The sequence below is a fragment of the Drosophila hydei genome, unplaced genomic scaffold, assembly GCF_003285905.1.
Source record: "Drosophila hydei strain 15085-1641.00,03,60 unplaced genomic scaffold, DhydRS2 tig00008137-arrow-arrow-pilon, whole genome shotgun sequence".
NCBI lineage: Eukaryota > Metazoa > Arthropoda > Insecta > Diptera > Drosophilidae > Drosophila > Drosophila hydei.
Window position 1 is genome coordinate 1,076,036 of NW_022045845.1, and position 19,335 is coordinate 1,095,370.

The 19,335-nt window shown below is 42.4% G+C and overlaps 6 protein-coding genes across 10 annotated transcripts in view; 2 read left to right on the forward strand and 4 right to left on the reverse strand.

Annotated features, from left to right (window-relative positions):
* The window catches only part of LOC111593694 (calcium-activated potassium channel slowpoke), a 50,794-nt gene extending 47,350 nt beyond the window's left edge, over positions 1-3,444 (reverse strand). The window contains exon 1 of the mRNA XM_023306617.2: positions 3,258-3,444. The gene's annotated coding sequence lies outside the window, so the exon portion shown is untranslated. The remainder of the gene's footprint in view (positions 1-3,257) is intronic.
* A 3,063-nt stretch (positions 3,445-6,507) lies between these two features.
* Positions 6,508-8,200, forward strand: LOC111593697 (protoporphyrinogen oxidase). Its single transcript, XM_023306642.2, has one exon. It carries the CDS (start codon positions 6,640-6,642, stop codon positions 8,074-8,076), a length of 1,437 nt encoding a protein of 478 aa, XP_023162410.2. The 5' UTR covers positions 6,508-6,639; the 3' UTR covers positions 8,077-8,200.
* Positions 8,199-8,878, reverse strand: LOC111593698 (bolA-like protein DDB_G0274169). Its single transcript, XM_023306643.2, has 2 exons — positions 8,423-8,878; positions 8,199-8,366 (listed from the first exon to the last, which is right to left on the reverse strand). Exons 1-2 carry the CDS (start codon positions 8,711-8,713, stop codon positions 8,208-8,210), a joined length of 450 nt encoding a protein of 149 aa, XP_023162411.1. The 5' UTR covers positions 8,714-8,878; the 3' UTR covers positions 8,199-8,207.
* Positions 8,879-9,088: 210 nt separating this feature from the next.
* LOC111593683 (CLK4-associating serine/arginine rich protein) lies at positions 9,089-13,315 on the reverse strand. 4 transcript variants are annotated; one of them, XM_023306576.2, is made up of 6 exons: positions 13,102-13,315; positions 11,228-13,018; positions 11,013-11,094; positions 10,047-10,131; positions 9,853-9,958; positions 9,089-9,794 (listed from the first exon to the last, which is right to left on the reverse strand). In XM_023306576.2, exons 1-6 carry the CDS (start codon positions 13,296-13,298, stop codon positions 9,233-9,235), a joined length of 2,823 nt encoding a protein of 940 aa, XP_023162344.2. In that variant the 5' UTR covers positions 13,299-13,315; the 3' UTR covers positions 9,089-9,232. The 4 variants fall into 4 exon arrangements, with proteins under 4 accessions (XP_023162344.2, XP_023162348.1, XP_023162346.1 ...); XM_023306580.2 differs by lacking the exon at positions 9,089-9,794 and having other exon boundaries at positions 9,877-9,958; positions 11,054-11,094; XM_023306578.2 differs by lacking the exon at positions 9,089-9,794 and having other exon boundaries at positions 9,877-9,958; positions 11,009-11,094.
* Positions 13,316-13,847: 532 nt separating this feature from the next.
* On the forward strand, positions 13,848-15,201 carry LOC111593685 (myb-like protein AA). The gene has a single exon (XM_023306581.2). It carries the CDS (start codon positions 13,867-13,869, stop codon positions 15,172-15,174), a length of 1,308 nt encoding a protein of 435 aa, XP_023162349.2. The 5' UTR covers positions 13,848-13,866; the 3' UTR covers positions 15,175-15,201.
* Positions 15,202-15,486: 285 nt separating this feature from the next.
* Positions 15,487-19,153, reverse strand: LOC111593690 (set1/Ash2 histone methyltransferase complex subunit ASH2). 2 transcript variants are annotated; one of them, XM_023306588.2, is made up of 7 exons: positions 18,709-19,153; positions 18,455-18,639; positions 18,045-18,389; positions 16,611-16,991; positions 16,269-16,549; positions 15,952-16,209; positions 15,487-15,814 (listed from the first exon to the last, which is right to left on the reverse strand). In XM_023306588.2, the coding sequence occupies exons 1-7, from the start codon at positions 18,879-18,881 to the stop codon at positions 15,710-15,712; spliced, it is 1,728 nt and encodes a 575-aa protein (XP_023162356.1). In that variant the 5' UTR covers positions 18,882-19,153; the 3' UTR covers positions 15,487-15,709. The 2 variants fall into 2 exon arrangements, with proteins under 2 accessions (XP_023162356.1, XP_023162357.2); XM_023306589.2 differs by lacking the exons at positions 18,045-18,389; positions 18,455-18,639; positions 18,709-19,153 and adding an exon at positions 17,126-17,643 and having other exon boundaries at positions 15,492-15,814.
* Positions 19,154-19,335: the final 182 nt, after the last annotated feature.

Below are 19,335 nucleotides of genomic sequence, written 5' to 3' on the forward strand. Positions count from 1 at the left end.
TCATCTCAAAGTGGTTTGCTTAACAGTCAAAGTTCGCAAGAAAATCTTTATGACCTGTTCAAGAGTATTTGTACGTTTGTATAATAGAGCCTCGGTATGTGTGGGTGAGTTGTCAGCAATGAATTGTTATTACAAGAACAAGAGCAGCAGGGCAAATATAAATATATAAAATATGAGTTCTCTTGTTTTTCTGCCCAGTGCCATTCTAAGCACACGCACACACACACACGAAACACTTACACTTTTGCATTCGCTCTCCCATTCGCTTTCTCTCTCTCTGACCTGTCGCCCCGTTGCGACTCCCAGCAGCAATCGAGGAACCGACAGGTTAACTCAGCCCAGTCACGCCATGTTGCCAGTAAGCTGTCGTTTCATAATTTACGCGTTTTGTTTGCTATTTCCTGCGGGGATAGACCAACAAAGAGCGCCGGCCCAAACCCCAGCATGCAAACAAGCTGGCCCAGTTAACTATGCCTCCGTCTTAACTATGCGTTTCCACTAGCCATAATTGCTCATCATCATCAGCCGGTCCGGGCCGAGCCGAGCCGAGCCGGGGCAACAGCGTTTATTTTTAATACCCTGTACCCAGTGAGAGTGGCTAATAAGCGCCATTAGTCCTGTGTGCCAAAGTAGGCAATAGAAGAAGGCTAAGCCCGGCAATAGCAAACATCAAAGGAAATATTTTCCATGAGTGAGCAGTAGAGGGAAACCCTATATTGGATATATTACAACTTTACTTGGTGTCTTCGAGTCGAGCAAGATCTTACTTGTAGTTATAGCTCTGCTTACATGCGTCACCTGCAGCGTATGAAACAGTTGCCTCATTGCATTTGACCAATTAAAAAACATTTTTCAATTCGCGTACTCAGATAAGTATATTTAAACCATCGCCAGCCTTGAAATTCAAATGGAATAATGATGAGCGCAACTGCAATGATGACGTATACCCATTAATTATTCTGTAGTGTCAATCTGACTGAGCGCAGCAAGTCATAAAGTAGCGCGTTCGGTTCATTTCAATTGACTGATAAGTCGAGTTGGAAAATTCTTTTTGAATCTAATTAGATGTTTTAATCAATGACTAAGCTTGTACAATTATGAGCTATTTAAAAGTAAATCATTCTAGAAATTCACTGCACTCAAAACTTGTTTTGCCGAACGAAACCACCTTGAACATTCGATCTGTCTATATAATATATAATAAATTGACATTATTTGATTTGAAAGTCAATCAACATGGATTACAATGCTGACATTTATAATCTATATAGAACAAGTCTCTTCTGATAATGACAAGCTGAAAAGTGTATTTCCCACAGAATTGTCTGTAAACTGTAAATCAATATTGTTTTTGGCAGACAATGAAACAATAAAACGTCTGTCAAGATGCTAATAGATTCGAGCGAATGTAATTTTAAGCACGTTCGACACACGATTTGTAAATATTTATGCACAATTCATTGCGTTAAGATAAAAGTAAACAACTCTAGTGTTATGATGAATTACACTGGCCAACAAACTTTAGATAAAATGCAGCAAACAAGAATGTTTTTGATGTGCTGTATTCGAATTTGAAACTAAAATATAATACTGAATACCTGAAAGGTTTTTGAACTTTCTTTCAGTTCTTTCGAAATGTCTTTTAAAACTATATCTTATTCGTTGTAAAGAGCAATACTTTCCGATATCGCAATCGTAATTTAGGAGCATAATGAACTGACTTGATGTTACAGTAGCCCAAGAGTCTTGGGTTAAGTATAGTCTCATTTCTGGTACCCAAAAGCCTGTTGGCCTGTGTTATTGTTACCAAAAATGTTGCTTAAAATGTTGGCCAAGTTTGGATTTTATGTCAAAGTGAGTTAACTGGACTTAAGATAGCAGCTGTATACCAACTAAAGCGACCCGCTGCAACTAACAATCTAGTCGGCGGCGTTTAGATAGCGGCGCGATATAAATTATGCCAGAAGACTGAGCCGATGGCGACAATCAAATGGATGAAGTCACTCGACGACCAAGTGGCAATAATTTACATTGCGAACTATTGATTTTGGGGCGTGGAGGTGGGTAGATAACTTGACGCATGTCCGTCAAATTGTGGAAAGCCAAGAACTGTAAAGAACAAAAAAGATAGAGACAGCAGAGCCGACACGACAGACAGACTGAGGCAAATGCCAAGCGACAACCGACAAGCAACGAGTTGACAAATACCCTTCGACTTTTTGAGCAATTTATGGGTCGCACTTGGCCCGCTGATTGTAGCCACTGATTGCTGACCGCTGCTGGCGGCGCGACATTACCAAGGCCGAAGGGCTTAGGGGACTGCCCGCTGAGCATTTCACGTTGAGCGTTGCTTTGTCTGTTTTAGTTTCAGTTTTTGTGCCACATTTGCAAAGGTCACGCAAGCTGATGCATACGTATGGAACTACGCACACACACACACATAAAAGCGAACACATCCATATATACACATACACAAGCTTAGTTAGTTCAGCTACTTGCGACCGATAAGTTCTTTTGAGTTGGTTATGAACTATTCTCATTAGTCAGTTAATTAGTAGTTCAATGACTCATGATCGATAACCGAATTACTCAAAAGAGCGTACCGTTCATCAAGAGCTGAGCAACTCATTTGACAGTCGTTCATGAACATAGGAATACAATTGAATACTTGAGCACAAGATATCGGTAATGACTGATTGAACTAGTTACAATTTTAATGATCCATTCAGTTAAAGTCTAATATACATGCTAAATATTTTTGTACACTTAAACAGTTCTCATTGATCGGAACCAGATATGAAAATGATTAATATATAATTAATCCTTTGATGATAGCCACAAGATGATTGATTGACAGGTTTTTGGGTTACGTTGATTGCACATCTATAGCCAGCTTGAGAGTAACCTTGAGCTTTAACGATTGCTAGCTAGCTGTGTTATACACGTAAGAAATAGGGAGTTTTACCTTTGGCGAGATGGGCGGATAAAACGGTGGCAGTTCATGACAATTTGGGCACCAGCTGGCCATATTAGCTGTTTCAGTATCGTTTTTCTTTTCGTATTCGGTATCTGGTTGGATTTTGTATTCTCTTTTGCAATTAGAGCCAAATTAGGAGCCGCAATCGATATGGTTGTGTCCTTTCTCATATTCGCTTCTTGAAATTGTGTACGTCAGAAGATATGTAGGAGAGTGTGTTTGTATCTTTGTATATATAGAGGGGCGGGGTTAGGTTCGCTTCCATTACATCTCTACTCACCTAGTACAGGCTAAACCACCGAGGCAGGGCTCCAGGGCTGCCAACATTCACACGTTCAAATCGCACATGAACGTGTAGACGATTTGTTCTAGTTGTTATTATTGTTGTTTTATGTTTATAGAAATAATAATTTTAGTTGTTTATTTATATTATTGTTGCGTTAGAAATGGTTTTATTGCTTTGGTATTTTTGTGAATTTCTATACCATTTTATTATTATATTGAATTAGTATAATTATTATATAATTGAATTATTAATATAAATTTGTATTATTACATATAAATATTATTTTTGTAATTTGTTGTTGTTGTCGTTTAATTAGAATACCGTTATTAGTTTCATTGTGCGTTGCTTGTATTAGTTTTGATCTAAAGATTTGCTGAGATTAAAGACATATTTTAAAATTTATTAAATATTTTCATTAAATTTCGATCTCACTTTTCACACATAACAATAATAAACTAGACATTCTGTTTTATTCTGAAAATCACCGTATTTATTTATAAATTATTCTCGTTGTTCACAATTTCTCAGAGTTTTCCTATTTCTCCGGACATATCACTGTAACTGGGCAGTTACCGAAGGAAAAATGAAAATGCGGCCTGGTAAATAAATAAATAAAGACGCGAAGCAACTTTTAAAGCAAAAACAGCAGCTGAGCGTCGATTCTTAGGACTAACAAGCGTTGCTCTCCCTCTCTCTCCCTGTCTGCTCTCACTCATTCTACCTTTCTTTGTGTCACTCTCACTCTCACATTGTATTTTTGGCGCATGTGCTTTAGGCGTATTCCGAACGAGTGTGAAAGCTTTTTCTTTCGTGTTGAACGCACAAATTAATTTCTGTTAAGCATACGCAATGCCTAACACAGGCATGAAAATTGAATTTAATATTTCCTTTTTTTGAGGAATTTCTTATCATTAAGTCTGCATTATTTAATTGCCATAAATTATTAACAACTTCCTGCAGGTGGGCTGCATGAACAGTTGCGGAGCAACGAACATTCAGTCCAGGAATGCGGACCGTGCGCGTGAAGCGTGTACGAGGCAATGAACGATTCCAAGAGTTGCTGCAGCCTGTCGTTGAAACGGAAACACACTGCCCTAGTTTTTAGTTGTGCTCCTCGACACATACATACATACACACACATGCACACGTGTATACAGAACAGACACACACTCACAGCACACAAGCCGCACAGCTCACATATCGTATAGAATAGAGTACACATAAGAGTGTGTGCTGCACTTAACAGGAGTTGCCATGTTTATTATAACTATGTAAATAGTTAAGACACGCTAATTTGCTGTAACTACTATCAAAACGAGCACAGCCAGTGTTGCCACAGTGTTGCTAAAATGTAAACAGACCGACCGACCGAAAGCCTTCGTGGCTGGGCGCGCATTGAACTCGTTGGGAATTGGGCTTAATTTCCTTGTAGGTATCTGCTGCAATATACACACATACAGAAATCCACACACATACACACACACGTGCGCACACCCGGACATCAGAAATGTACATATTCGGGCACTGACTGACTGACACACATATACCAATGAACGCACACAACGGGCGCCAACACCAACACCAACACCAACGACGACGACGACGACGACGACGAATAGGAAACAACAAAAATAACATTGACGATGACAACGAAGCGTGGCTAGAACGGGGCCAGAAGCTCATTCGGCAACGGCAATAGCAACAACAATTTGATACACGATACCCCGCTGTACCAAATCTCCGGCTGCCCATCGACTTTATCATCGTGTCCTTTCGCTTGGCGTTGTCGTTCTGTTCGTCGTCGTTAAAAACTGTTGTGTGCTCGTTTTGTGCGATTCAACATGAAACTGGCGCACAGTGCGTACATCGCGTATGTGTACGTGTGTATACGTGTGTTTTTGTGTGTGCCTCTGTGTGGGTAGGCGAATGAATCTTTCTAGCCATGCGTATGTGCGGGTCTCCGCTTCTTTTGAATAAAAACCCGCAGCAACGCCAGAATAAACAGAAAAAGTTGCCGTGAAGATTAAAATATTTCTTTAGCCCAGTCACAGTTCCTTTGAAATTTTTTACGGTTGATGAAATATATATATATATATATTTTTTGTATTTCTCATTATTTCACCAAATTAACTTTCTCATTTTCTAAGCTGAGTTATTTTAACTGAATCGCTTGTCCAAAAATATGTTAGATTAATTTTTCAATTTTCCATACACCTCATTCAGATATTTGTGCACTTTAATTTTTTTAATTTGTTAAGCTTCCATAATGCTTTAATGTATTGAGGGAAAAATATGTTTTTTCATAATTTCACATACGCAGTTTGAAAAATTTTCACTCACAGTATTTGTGTAAATGTATGTGTGTGTCTTTATAGTACATATATAAATATATATATATATATATATATATATATATATATGTATGTATGTATATGTATATATATATACATATATATATATATATATATATAAGTAAATGTATAATGTATATATTATTTATTAAATATATAATATAAATTTATATAATATATATGCACATACTTATATATCAATGTGTGTATGTATGTACATATATTTAATGAGGAACTTTTTTTCATTACTTTTCACACAGGCACACGACGCGCACAGGCCAAGCACCAACCTTTCTCGTCAGCAGCGGATACAATTCTGCGCGCTGTGAACTTAGATGACTCTTGGCTCTGTACAGCCGAAGCTCGCCTTTGAGCTTTTTCGGAGTGCTAGGGGCCTGGCATGACAGGCGAAGCTTGTGATTCATTAAAACTGGCGCCAAAAATGCAACGAGAAACGAAGAGTAAGTGTGTGCGTGTGTGTAGGTGTGAGCGCTTCTGTGTTTGTGTTTGTGTTTCGCTTATTTGGTGATCCGTTCACGTGGCGTATGACTTAAAAGGTGACATTTCCTGTAGCATAACTTTCTATCAAACTGTGTGCACTTGGTCGTGCATACTTTTAGGCTGCAAACTTATTTTTATACAATTTTAATATGAGCAAAACAACGAAAATTATGCAAGATATATTTATCCCAAAACCCTCTAAATTAAGACCATAACATGTTAATATTATGTTAACTTTTCGGGCTTTGTTTTAATTTTGATTAACTTATTTACATCAGTTAGGTTTATGGATAGTTGTGAACTATATACCTCGTCGGCAGTAGTTAGTTTTCAAGCCGCGAACTTTTAGTTACTGCAGCCCTGAACTTAATATGATTATCGAACCACCGATTTTTGAATTCGATAATCAAAACAGTCGTGAATAGTGAAAAATAGGTTGCTACGATTTGACAATCAGGAAATTATACAAATTTCGTGTTGCATTAGATAACACTAAGTAATAAAAACTCTGCACCAGCTACATTATGCCAACTGCCGTGCTCGGTGCCGGTATTAGTGGGTTATCAGCGGGCTTTTACTTGTTGCGACGTTTTTGCAAACCTTTGACCATTTACGAAGCATCTCCACGGGTCGGCGGCTGGATACGTACCGAATGGCACAAGGACCGCGGTTTCTTGTTTGAAAGTGGGCCACGCACAATACGCCCAAAAGGCTTAGCGGGTGCCAACACTTTGCAGCTGATCGAAGAGCTCAAGTTGCCCATTAAGCCTATTCCCAGATCACATGTGGCTGCAAAAAATCGCATGCTCTATGCCAAGGGACAAGTCTGCATGCTGCCAAACAGTGCTAAGGGCTTATTTAGAACCGTGCCACCTTTTACGAAACCTCTGTACAGAGCTCTGTTACATGACCTAGTCACAGGCAGCACTCCAATCAAAAATGAAGACGAATCCATTTACAACTTCGCCCAAAGAAGATTCGGCAAAGAGATTGCCGACTATGGCATTAGTCCGATGATCTGTGGCATTTGTGCTGGAGACGCTCGCGAAATCAGTGTGCGGTTTCTCATGGAGTCTCTTTTCGAGAATGAGCAGAAGTACGGCGGTGTGCTAAAGGGCGCGCTCTACGCTCGCTTCAATAAGAAAGTGGACGATAGCAATGGGGGTATTTTTGCCAAGGGTGAGCCCGAGCTTTACAAGCAGGCAGTCAAAGAAAAATGGGCCATGTATGGCGTCGCTGACGGTCTGGAACAGCTGCCTCGCGCCATGCGCAAATATCTTGGCGAACACGATGTGAACGTCCAGCTGAGCAGCAAATGCTCAAATCTCACCTTTAGCGGCGACGGCGCACGGATAAGTCTACGGGATGCAGAGGTGCCGGTGAGACATGTGGTGAGCGCTCTGCCGGCGCACCAATTGGCACCGCTGGTAAAAGCGCAGCATCCATCCCTATCCGCCCAACTGCTGGATATACCCTACGTGGATGTGGTGGTGGTCAACATGCAATACAGCAGCAACAATCTGTTGAAACATAATGGGTTTGGCCTGCTGGTGCCGCCCGTCGAAAAGCTACCCGTGCTTGGGGTGATCTTCGATAGCTGCTGCTTTGACATGGCTGGCAACACGATACTGACCGTTATGATGGGTGGTCGCTGGTTCGATCAGTGGTTCGGCAACCAGCCCAGCCAGAAAAAGCTGCGCGACATTGCACAACAGCACGTGCAAAAGATTCTGCAGATCAAAGAGGATCCCATATTCAGTCGCGTGCACATGCTTCACAAATGTATTCCACAGTACACTGTCGGGCATAAGCGGCGCGTGGAAGGCATAAGAAAGTACATTAAAGACTACAAACTGCCTTTGTCGTTATGTGGCGCAGCCTACGATGGCGTTGGCATCAATGATGTCATATTGTCTGCTCGCAGGCAGGTGGAGCAGCTGTCATTGGCGACGAAATATTGAAGTGCAATCTGACCATCTAAAATTCGTATATTTCCAATCATTAATTATCTTTTATATATTTTCCTTTTTAACTGTGGTGTGACTGATTTTTGTACATAAAACTCCCCTCAAATTTGCCGTTAAACAGCCATTTATTTACCAAACCCACCCAAACAGGGTGGACTTTTTTCTGGTTCCTGCTCGGGCTCCCATTGCTTAGGTGTTTTTGCCTCGATAGAGAGGGCATGCATGAATTCGAACCCAGCCGCCTTTAACGCCGTCTTGATTGTGTCATTAACCAGTCGATGGCGCTGTATGGAAAATACAGTTTAGTTCTTCTCTTTATGATGAGCTTACCTGAGCTTACCTTAATGAGCGTCAAATCATTGAATTTGTCGGATACAACGAGCACACGAAAGTGTGATTCCGCCTGCTTCGGTGTGTTGTGCATGGGCGATTCATTGCTAACGTCCAAAAAGATCGGCTTTAGCTCCGCTGTTAGGGCTTTCCTCATGGCCGTTTCTATAGGTGGATATTGCGGCTCTTGGGACATGTTTGCTTGAAAATTTCTACTGACTAATACGCCACTTGTGCTAAGTAGTTTATTCACACTTTGCGTTGAAATTCGAATGGACTGGCGAAACGTTAGGCCGAACATGTTTTTAATATTCTCTCACAGCTGTTGCACAATTACATAAACAAAATGCTATGCGGCCTGTATGAAAGATGAAATGAACCAGTTCGATTGAGTTCACGATAGTTGCACGTTAATTTGAATGAAATGAATCGCTGGCAATTCTAAGTCCAAAAAAATACTAAACGGGGTTGGTGAAATTGCTTTGACATTTAATACAAATGCTAAAATTAATTAAACTCGCTCCTTTCATCAAATATATTTTCAGCCATAATAATAAGTGTTTGAATTTATATTTATTCAGTTAAATCTAAAGGATTCATGAATGCATTGCTTGTAAGACAAATTAGTTTAGCAGACATTTTTCGAATTTAAAACAAATCAAATTCTTATGCATAATTTTAATTGAATCTTGTTTATAGCAAAAGCGTCAACAAATACATTTTACATGTAACCTAAAAACAAACGATGAATGGACATAACCAATTAAAGTATCAATCATAATATCGCTCTTTTCTATTTTTTAGTATACGTTGGTCTAAATTAATAGTCGACCAGCTTCTTTAGCTTGGGTGGCGCAGATATGACTACTCGTCCCTGATTTCCACCTCTGGAGCTACTACCATGAGGTTGGGCCTCTTCTCGCCCACTGTGAGTGCGTTCATATTGCTGCTGCCTGTATCGGTCACGCTCACGAATCCTCTCTAGACTGTGCTCACGTTGGCGTCGTCGTCGTGATTGAGATTGGCTGCGTCGACTTCGAGAACGTCGGCGTTCTCGGCTGCCACTACGACGTCGACTATGTGACCTACGTTTTCGCTCTGGGCGACTGTTGCTTCCTCTACTTCGCGACCGGGATCGCTGCCTTCTGCTTCGACTGGGACTTCGTGACCTGCGTTTCCTTTGCACGCGGCTGATACTACGTCGACTACGTGAACGTGATCGTTGTCGTTTATTCCGACTATGACTGTCGCTGCGCGATCTGCTGCGATGGGCAAGTGCTTTGGTCATGCGGGGCGGAGCTTCCGAGTCCACCGAATCAACATCGCTGTCAGAGAGCTTGCCGCTGGACGGCGTTCCGTACTTGTGGCGCAACTCTCGTCGCCTGTGAATAAAGAGATGTGAGAGGGCTTCACTAAAGCCACCCACAACTAATTACTCACCTTCGCCGCAACTTAAGCGCCAGCTCGCGCATCTCATCTTCGCGCTCCTGCTGCAGCTGACGCTCCCTCTCTGTTTTCTCAATCTCTGCACGCTTGTCGGCCTTATCTGAAATTTGAAATAGATATTTAGTGCTAGTTTATCGATGGCCGCTGGACTCGTTTTTGAACTTCACACTACACTCTCGCCGGCTTACATTGCCTGTTTAGCAGGTTTTGCATCTTGCGTTTAAGCCGCTCTCGCAAATTGGGTCGTCCACTGCCGCTTGCCTGTCCAGACCCCTGTAAAAGTCACCAACAAATCATTTAATAATCTTAACGCCGAAGTATGATTGAGAAGTTGGAGTCAGTTCTGGTTTCTGTCGAAAGTGTCGTTGCGTAAAACTTGGCAACAAGAAAGCAAAAATTGATTTAAAAAAGTAAAATTTGTTTTTGCCAAATGGACAAATTTCAGCTAAATCAAATATTTAAAATTAATTAGTACAAAAGAAACTAATTTGCAAACATCAAAGCTCAATACAATCCACTTATGATAAGACATTCATCTAAGGCGTGCCGAATCTTTAATATCCGATATATTTATATAGGAACTGTTTGTATCAGACAAATTTCTAGATTCTAGGCGAGAATTTAAAAGAACATTTACAATAAGTAGTCGGAATTGCCCGGCTAGAAGATACCCTAAGCCTTAAGCAGAGCTACTGTTTTAATCACTATAAGCACTATTTGAAATGAGTCTACTTTTAATTCCAAACCTAAACAGCCATTAGCACTAAGCACTTCATCATTTCATGCTTTAAGAACTTGGTCAAAAAAACAATTTTGATCAAAGGTAAGAAAATGGGAAAATATATACAAAAAATAGATAAAATTGTACTGTGTCTCTCGCTTTTGTACTCTACTTGATCGCTGAGTTCATACAGATGGACATACGAACAGACGGACATATAATTTATGGGATCAATCTGCAGAGAGGGTATAAGGCGTCCATGTCTGAGAGGGCCCACTGTATGATTGAGCCATGTATGTGTGTATGCATATTGGTTTGTGTCTGACTTGGATTCACATTGATTGGTTTGGATTATTTTTGGGTAGAGGCGTGAAATTTTGTGGTGTACTCCAGTTATTTGAGGCAATGAGACACTTTGGTTTTGCTTACTGACTTTGGTTTCGGTAGCAGAACTATATTTGCCTGTTTGATTACCCGTGCTGGATGACGACATCAACGGCTGAGAGCGCTCCGAGCTGAAAGACAGAATATTGTAGTTATATATAAAAATACTATAGAATCTCAAAAGAATATATAAAATGGATATTAAAACTGAAGCAAAGGCTTCTTTGGCTGATCAACATTACCACTCGTGTTGCCGTCACTTACGCAGTATCCACATCCAATTCTTCGGAGTCATCGCGATCTCTGCCGCGCAGAGGTTTGCCCGGCTGTTTGCTCTCATCTTCCTCCGCCTCGCTTGGATCACTACTTTCCGCTGACGATGATGACGTATCGTTACCGCGCTTCCGTCCATAGTAGCGCTTCAATGGCGGCGGCGGTGGCTCCGTCACTTGTGGCACCACCGGCGTTGACTTAATCACAGCTGGTGCAGTTCCCGTCATACTGAGAACACGCGAGGACAACGGATAGCTGATCATAGGCACTGCTGGCAGCGTCTGATCTGTTGGCTTTGCCAGTAGTTGTTGCTGCTGCTGCTGCTGCTGCAGATGAAGCTGCTTGAGCGGCACATTCGCTGCTGTTGTCAATATGGTGCTAGCTGTCGTTGTTGTTGTTGTGCTGAGACAAATAGTTCTTTGTGTTGCTGGCGGCGTTGCAATCTTTTTAACGTTGGAATGAGCACGACTGCGTCGGCTTGTGTGCGAGTGGGATCGAGAGCGACGCCTTCTTGACTTTGTATAGGAGCTGGCACTTGAACTGCCAGAGGAACAGGAGTAGCGCTTCCGCGATCGCCTATAGCTTGGACTACGTGAGCGTTGCCAAGAATTTGACCGAGTACGAGATTGGGAACGCGATCTGGAGTAGTAACGACGTCGTCTCCGACTGCGTGTCCGACTGCGACGATGATAGCTTCGACGTCGACTACGCCGGCGGCTTGAACTGCGTGAGGTGCTATGTGATCGACGTCGTCCACTGCGATTCGCCGTCTCGTTCATAAGCTTTAGTTTATCTAGGTTGTCTTTGACCTTTTGTGCATATGACACTGAAGCAGATGCAGATGCTGCACCGCTGCTGGCATTAATACATGACTCGCCCAGAGTCTGGCCAGGTTTGGTCAAGTTGATAGTGATCTTTGAGTGTGGCTGCATCTCATCCTCGCCACCAAATGAGGTAATGTACGTAATCTTTTCACCACCGCCCTCGGCTGGAGAAGGCGACCTCGATTCCGAATCCTCGTCTTTGTCCTTGTTTTTGCTTTGATCTTCCTTGGCTGCATAGCTGGGCGGGCTGAATGGACGGTTTGCAATGCGCCGCTCTTTTTGTGCACGTCGTTCTCGACGCGATTTACGTCCACTTAATAGCATCTTTTCCTGTTCCTCTTCACGAGCAATGCGTAGCGCATCCGCTTCGTCTGCATCTTTAGTTAGATGAGAGAAAAAGTCGTTGCTTTTCATGCCATAATTACGTCCACAAGCATTTAGTTCATGTGCTTGAGCTGTGTCCAGTTTGCCAATGTCTATGGAGACATCCATATCCATATCAGAGTCAGATTCATCTGAGTTTTCAGCCTTATCACCGGGGGGAGCAGCTGTGCTGCTACTGCTGCTGCTTGTTGGCTGAGCCGATCCAAAGGGCTGTGGTCCGATTGCCATAGTTGGCACCTCTCCGACATCATCGTACGAATACCCAATGGTGGCTCCGCCGCTACTCTTTTGTTTTTTTTTCCCCAAATTTCGCTCCGCCTCAAGCTGCGCGTTCGCACCGAATTGCTCTTCTAAATACAACTGATGCAAAAACTTGTCTTCGCTCACATTGAGAAAATCATTTTGGGCCAATATACGATAACGCTCATAGTTCAACTGGCGCTCCTCTGCCGTCAGTTCCGACTCGTCTTCACCCAACTCATTGGTGCTTTTTGCCACGGGCGCAATGTAGTCAAGATGCGCACGGACATCAAAGCGATCGATGAGGTTGTCCTGGTGTCCCTGCCAGGGAACACTGAAAGGAGAGAACAGGCAAATTAGATTTCGCACGTTGATTGATTGTTAAAGTATTATTGTATTGTATTCAATATCACTTGCATGATTGCGTCGCCATCACCGGCGGCCGCTACGGCTGGATCCAGATAAATTTTGCTGCGTCTGCCATGCAATTGCAGAAACTGTGTGGGGTCCGCTTGGATCTTATCGTAGAAATATTGTCTACGCTCAGCACGCTTGCGGTAGTCTACGATGAGGCCGCGTATGCGACGTTCCTGCTTTCGAGCTTCGTGCCACATAATTTTCCATCAATTGAATTAAGCAACGACAACTTTTTCACAGAGTTCACACACGTTCGGCCGGCAAAAATCGTCTATTTTTTAGTGACTCGTTTCCATTGGCTCTCCGTGTGCCTGCGACAGTGTTGCAAAGCGCGTGCAAACGACGCCCTGATTTGGAACTTGTTCCGCTCGAATCGGATTTACAATGCAAGCCAAATAGCATAATTCAAACCAATTGGGGTTAATTTAGACAGATCGCACTGCAAAAAGAAATAATGCAAAAAATCATGGATTAAAATTGCTTGTCTGCTGGTCAGTCCAAGCAGCCGGCTACCGAATGAGTTCTGCAACTACGCATGCGCATGCGATAGGGATGGGGTGGAAACGGATATAAAAGAGTTTCATAAATAACAGGCAAAACTGGAATGAGCCACAACACAACAATTGTCAATCGCTGCTTTAGCCGCCGCCGACGTCGTCTCAACTTTTTGCGGCATCGATTTTAAGGGCACGTTCACATCCTTTAGTTAGGTATTAAGAACGTTGGAACTAGCGCAACCAGTTTGCTGATCCAGTTTATTGTCTAATGTCTGCTAGACGTTATTATTTCGGAGCAGAGAAACGTTACAATACCTCCGTCGAAGGCGAGAATGATGGGCATTTGTACCCTTGCGACAATAAAGACAACAACAACAACAACAACACTAACAACAGCAACAATGACAATGACGATACACACAATGAGCCGGACGCCGACAAGGACGACGACTCTGAATATCTTCAAGATGTGCCATACTCGTCGAGCAGCATTGATCGCAGCTCAATTGGCTCCATACCCTGGGCAGATGATGCCATCAAAAAGAACAAACAGGATTGGGAGCGCGTTGACCGTATGTTAAGCGGCGAGGAGCCATTGCCGGAGTTGGAGCCAGAATTGCGGCATGAAATCGCCGATTGGCAACGTAAATTTCCCAGCCTGTTAGCCCGCAAAGCGCAGCCTTTAAAACAGCAAAGCTTGGACAGCAGTCGCCGCAACACATTGCCAGATGAATCTGGAGACATCGACTCTATATCCGACCTTAGCCTCAACTCTCTAGATGATTATGACGAAAGAGATGGGGACGACGACGACGACGATGGATTTCTCACGCCAACAGCAGCAAGACTGCGTGATCGCCAGCAGGCACAGCCCATGGCATCAACTCGCAATTATCTGCCTCCTGCCCAAAAACTCGTGGCCATGCTCGATAGAGACTTACACATTACATCAGTGGCGCTCAAATTGCGTAAGCGTGAGCACTCCCAGCAGCCACCAGCACCAATTACCCCACAGTCGGCTACTGTGGCACGTTCACGCTTGCGAATGCCACCCATTCTCAATGTGCTGGACTCGAATCGACGATTTCGGGGGCTGCTTAATAACCGCAGTTTTGTGCAGCTGACGCAGGTGCAGCACCAGCAGCAACATCAGCCCAAGTCAGCAGCATTGACGTATGCGAGCAGTGCGGAACGACGTCAACTGGCAGGTGTTAGATCGGCCTGGAATATGCCTATGGCAGCCAGCCGTTTCCTGAACAACAAGCATGCAATTGTGTTGCCTTCTCTGAATCGTCACAGAGACTTTAGCACGACTGCCACCTCTAGTCAAAGCATTTCCAGTGGGGGTGCCACACACAATAGAAACTCAATGGACAACAGTTCCAAGGGTAGAAACTACAACATCCAACATTCGCGTCAGTATGGGCTGTCACTGGACCAGGTTACAACCAATTCGAATACGCCCTCAACTGGTCGTTCGATCTCAGCAGCAATTCATCATCCACGATCGGAGTTTAACACTAGTAGTGCCTTCTATATACCGTACAGTGCCTCAAAATTTAAAGCCTTTAAGTAGCCAAATCCAACATTGTATACAAGAACAGTTAGCAATAAAGTTTGGCCTAACTCAGGCTTCTATGTAAATGAATAAGTGTATGTTTAATGTTGCTCGACTTGATGGTAGCTTCCATTCATACAGTTTTATTCTTATATAAGCTAAAGTTTTGATTATTACAATACAGACCATATCTCTAATTATGTGTTATTCAACTTTTTGAACAGATCTTATATTAAACCATAAATACGGATTGGAAACCGATTTTGGTAAACAAGTATACTCCGGAATATATACCGTTCACTTTTGCTAATACTTCAATAATTCTTTTGTTTCATTAATATACAGTTTATTATAAAAATTGCTTAGTAATAGTTCATTTTGATCAATCTACTAATATAGCTTAGTTGATGTATCAAATGTTCTCGATTTATTATATTTTGTTCATTTAGAGAATCTCCAATCTCCAAATACTACTTAATTAGTATGACGCCTTTTGTATATTTTTACATCTGTAGCGCTTCAACATTTGTCGACACATAAGAGCTCATCAAATTTACAGACTCATATTGTCTAGACGCAGTCGCCCATCGTTTTCCGTCAGGTATAGCGTATCTGCTAGGCATTGTTCTGTGATTAGCTCCTCCACCCGATCATTCATCTAGTAAATAAGAAAAGTAAAGTGTTATTCTAGTATTATTAACTGTTTCTGAGTAAAACGCTATGACGACTAATAATCAGCTGCCACAAAACTTTTCAAAAGTTAGATTTCAAGCCGATTCACTTCGACCAACTTACGCCTTTTGCTTTGCGTTCAGCCAGCACCTCTGGATACTTGAAGGCGGGGCCAAAGTTCACGCTGACTGTAGCGCTCTTGTGTATCGAAATAGCCGGATAATAGCTGCCCATATAAATGTCTTCAAACGCAACTCCTTGCGACTGGCCATTCTTGAAGAACTCGATTCGACTGGACTGCAGGATGTGAAGATTCTTCAGGGTCTCAGTAATTTTGTCCTTGTCTTCGTAGTACAAATGTGATTTAAATTTTACCAGAGGCTGAGAGAAAATATAAAATATAACTAGACAAGTTTGTGTCAGTGAACAAATGCACGTACGCGATCCTTGAATGTGTTGGGCAGATAGTCCATCGCTGGCAACTCGGGCAGGTCAATTAACAAGCCGAGCGTGTCGCCCTCTCCGTACGCCTCACTGTAGTGCTTGCCGTGGCTCTCAGTAAACTTTGTGCCCTTTCGCGACCTCCAGGAATAGCCGAACTTGTCATAACCTAGCGGTGCCTGTAAATTGCCATACTCTCGTCCCCAGCCAACTCGAGTGGCTGCACCCTCAGGCATCTCCTCAATGGTGATCTCATAGTACCAGCAGCCACGGTTCACAGCTAAAAGCAAAACCAAATTGATATAAAACAAACGATCGAAATAATGAGATAAGCCACTCACAGTGGGTCGCGCGAACTTGAGAGTAACCTCGCTCTCCAGTTACGGCTAGACGATCTTCGCTAATCTTCAGTTGGGGTGCTCGATCGTGCAGTGCCAGCAGCACAGAATGCGGCACTAGCGTGCGATATAGCCAACCAGGTATGGGCTTGCCGGCCCAGTCCGAACTCTCATCAAATTCCTGGCGGAATGGCGCATGCGGATCCGGCTCGGCAAGTATGTAGCGATAACCGTCCTTATTGAAGGGATGCTCGAGCGGATAGCCGTGAGGAGGTAGTTTTACATTGGCTGTAATATCCGAGCTAGGGCGTCCCTTCTTGCCCGTTGGACCCGCATCAGTCCCAGGAAATTTCCGCTTTTGTCTGTTATTCTTAGCGAGCGTAGCTGCAATGTAATAAACGAAAGTCTGTTAGAAGCCGTACGTGACTTGCACCACACCTAATTTAAATTGCGATATGTAAATAACTAAATAGTGTGTGCTGATAATCAGATGACGGTCAGAAGGTTTCCTAACTTACAATCTTCTTCGCTACTGGCAAACGACGCGGCGCTCAGCGTTGACGTCATCGCAAGGACAATATATCGCCCTAATTGCGATGTGTTTTAAATCAATTGTCGCACGAACACCTACCGAGCCACGGAGCAATCAAATAGAACGCAACTTTTTATTATATTAATAAGATTGGGTTCAGCGAGCGACACCCACCACCCCTCGCATTTAATCTGTTTAGGTGTCAGTTGTGTTTGTTTGTTTATTTTTTCATTAATTTTTTTTCTTTTGGTGGGCGTGTGTGAAGCGAGAAACGACGAACAAAATATGAGAAAATACCGCGAAACGTAATTACGATCAGCTTTTGCTTCGACTGAGTGGCGAAAAACACGGCGAGAGCGAAAACCGTGAGCAAACAAGAAAAAAATAGACATTGCCACCCGAAGTGAGCTCGCGTTCTACTGTGCCGCCGCGACTCAAAAAACAAAAACCAAAACAAGCAAAAAAAATTGGAATTTGCTTTCTCGCACTCTGAACGGAGAGGCCTTAATTCAAGTGAATAAGATAACGTATACGCAAGAGCATAAATATACAGATGCATACACGAGCTTCGTTTTTTTTTTTGTTTGGAAGAGCTTTCAAAACAGAATGCGATAAAAACATCGCTCATTGAATTATAATTTCGAGTCAAATTTTGCAACACTGAGCCCACTGTGCGTTGTCAGCTGTAACGAATAGTAGGCAAAACAAAAATGAGAGCAATATGAATAATCAGAACACCGAATCGTTCACACTCTATAAGGCAAATAATCAAACACCGAATCGTTCATACTATATAAGGCATACAATAAAAACAAATATCTACGAAAATGTGATAGGTTGAAAATAAAAAGATTCTTAAAAGGAAATTAAAAATATTTTGAAATAAATTTGTTTATAAATCTTACCCTGTATATAACCATCTTCCGTGAGGCGCAGGGCACCAGTTTTGCTCATAACCTCATAGTTCGGTTTAATAAGACGCAAATCCTGATGAAACAACCCATACATAGCACCCAGCTCAACGTGCTCTTCGTAGACAAACAACGTGTTAATATCTTTAACAAGAGAGCGCTGCACAGTCGAGTACCAAGATTGGGTAAGACGACGCGGCATCGTTGTCATGGCTTCCCAGAATTGTTCAATATAGGGTATAATTTCTTTATCTTTGTTGAACTGTATTTGAGTCCTGCCCTCGCGAAAAGCCGCCTGCTGCATGTTCGCAATGGCACATTGACACATCTGAGATATTGCTAAATATTTAGATAAACAAAATAAGAAATTGGGTCAACACGACTAGATGGTTAACAGTACTTACTCGCTTGGCTTTTGCGAAAGCTTTCCAGACCTGTGGCCGAACAATTTTTGCACACAAATATGTAATTTGTGATGAATGGCAATAGCTTGCCCTTGCCCAACTGATAGGAAATGCAGGTCTCATGAATCCAACGCGAGCATGTTGCACATAGCAGCTCGATTACATTCAGGTTGCGTTCCTTACCACTAGAAAAGTAAAACGTAAACAAATATAGTTGTGCTTATCAATTCAAATATCTGGTCACATGTGCCTACCAATAACAAACGCCGGCTGTCGTCTGCCTGTCCCCGCCTTCTGCGGCAACTCCAACGCTTACAGCAGCTGAAGCGCGGTGTTCATGCAATTGCATTTTCTCATCCTCCATGTTAAAGTTAAGTTCTGTGTTGGTTTCAGTGGGTGAGCCGCTCTCCATTACGCACTCCTCCATGTTAAATAATAATTTATAGTTGGATGTTTTATTCACAAAATATGTAAACAAATGAATGCGGCTGGCAGAATGAATTGCCAAAGCGGCGGCGAGCTATCGAAATTCGATACAAGGGACCAAAATGTGGGCACCCTATCTGTTAAAATCTAACAGTCAGTTAAATGTGATTTATGTGCACACATTCGTACTAGAAAACTGTATTAGGATAATTTGTCAGTTCGGCAGAAGCTCCAATTTAATAACCGCATGAAGTTTCATGTTTTTTCCAACGTTATGGTAAATAAACATTTATACGCACTGTCTCCTGTAAAGATAACTGAAAGAACATTCGAATTGAATTAAACAACCGCTAATTGTCTACGTTTTAGCATAACAGCGTTTTAAAAGAACAGCTGATGTTGAACGTTGCTTATCGACTGTTTAGTTCATAAATAAAGTAATAATATTTCTTGAA

What these genes read in the sequence shown, in the direction of transcription:
- LOC111593697 (XM_023306642.2), top strand. Translation starts at nt 6,640, where the DNA reads ATGCCAACTGCCGTGCTCGGTGCCGGTATTAGTGGGTTATCAGCGGGC.
- LOC111593698 (XM_023306643.2), bottom strand. Translation starts at nt 8,713, where the DNA reads ATGTTCGGCCTAACGTTTCGCCAGTCCATTCGAATTTCAACGCAAAGT. An exon ending in ATGATTTGACGCTCATTAAG is followed by an intron (nt 8,367 to 8,422) that starts GTAAGCTCAGGT and finishes TTTTCCATACAG; the next exon opens with CGCCATCGACTGGTTAATGA.
- LOC111593683 (XM_023306576.2), bottom strand. Translation starts at nt 13,298, where the DNA reads ATGTGGCACGAAGCTCGAAAGCAGGAACGTCGCATACGCGGCCTCATC. An exon ending in GTTCTGCTACCGAAACCAAA is followed by an intron (nt 10,132 to 11,012) that starts GTCAGTAAGCAA and finishes TGACTTTTACAG; the next exon opens with GGGTCTGGACAGGCAAGCGG. An exon ending in AAACCTGCTAAACAGGCAAT is followed by an intron (nt 9,959 to 10,046) that starts GTAAGCCGGCGA and finishes TTCAAATTTCAG; the next exon opens with ATAAGGCCGACAAGCGTGCA.
- LOC111593685 (XM_023306581.2), top strand. Translation starts at nt 13,867, where the DNA reads ATGTCTGCTAGACGTTATTATTTCGGAGCAGAGAAACGTTACAATACC.
- LOC111593690 (XM_023306588.2), bottom strand. Translation starts at nt 18,881, where the DNA reads ATGGAGGAGTGCGTAATGGAGAGCGGCTCACCCACTGAAACCAACACA. An exon ending in TCAAGTTCGCGCGACCCACT is followed by an intron (nt 16,550 to 16,610) that starts GTGAGTGGCTTA and finishes TTTTGCTTTTAG; the next exon opens with CTGTGAACCGTGGCTGCTGG. An exon ending in CCAACACATTCAAGGATCGC is followed by an intron (nt 16,210 to 16,268) that starts GTACGTGCATTT and finishes ATTTTCTCTCAG; the next exon opens with CCTCTGGTAAAATTTAAATC.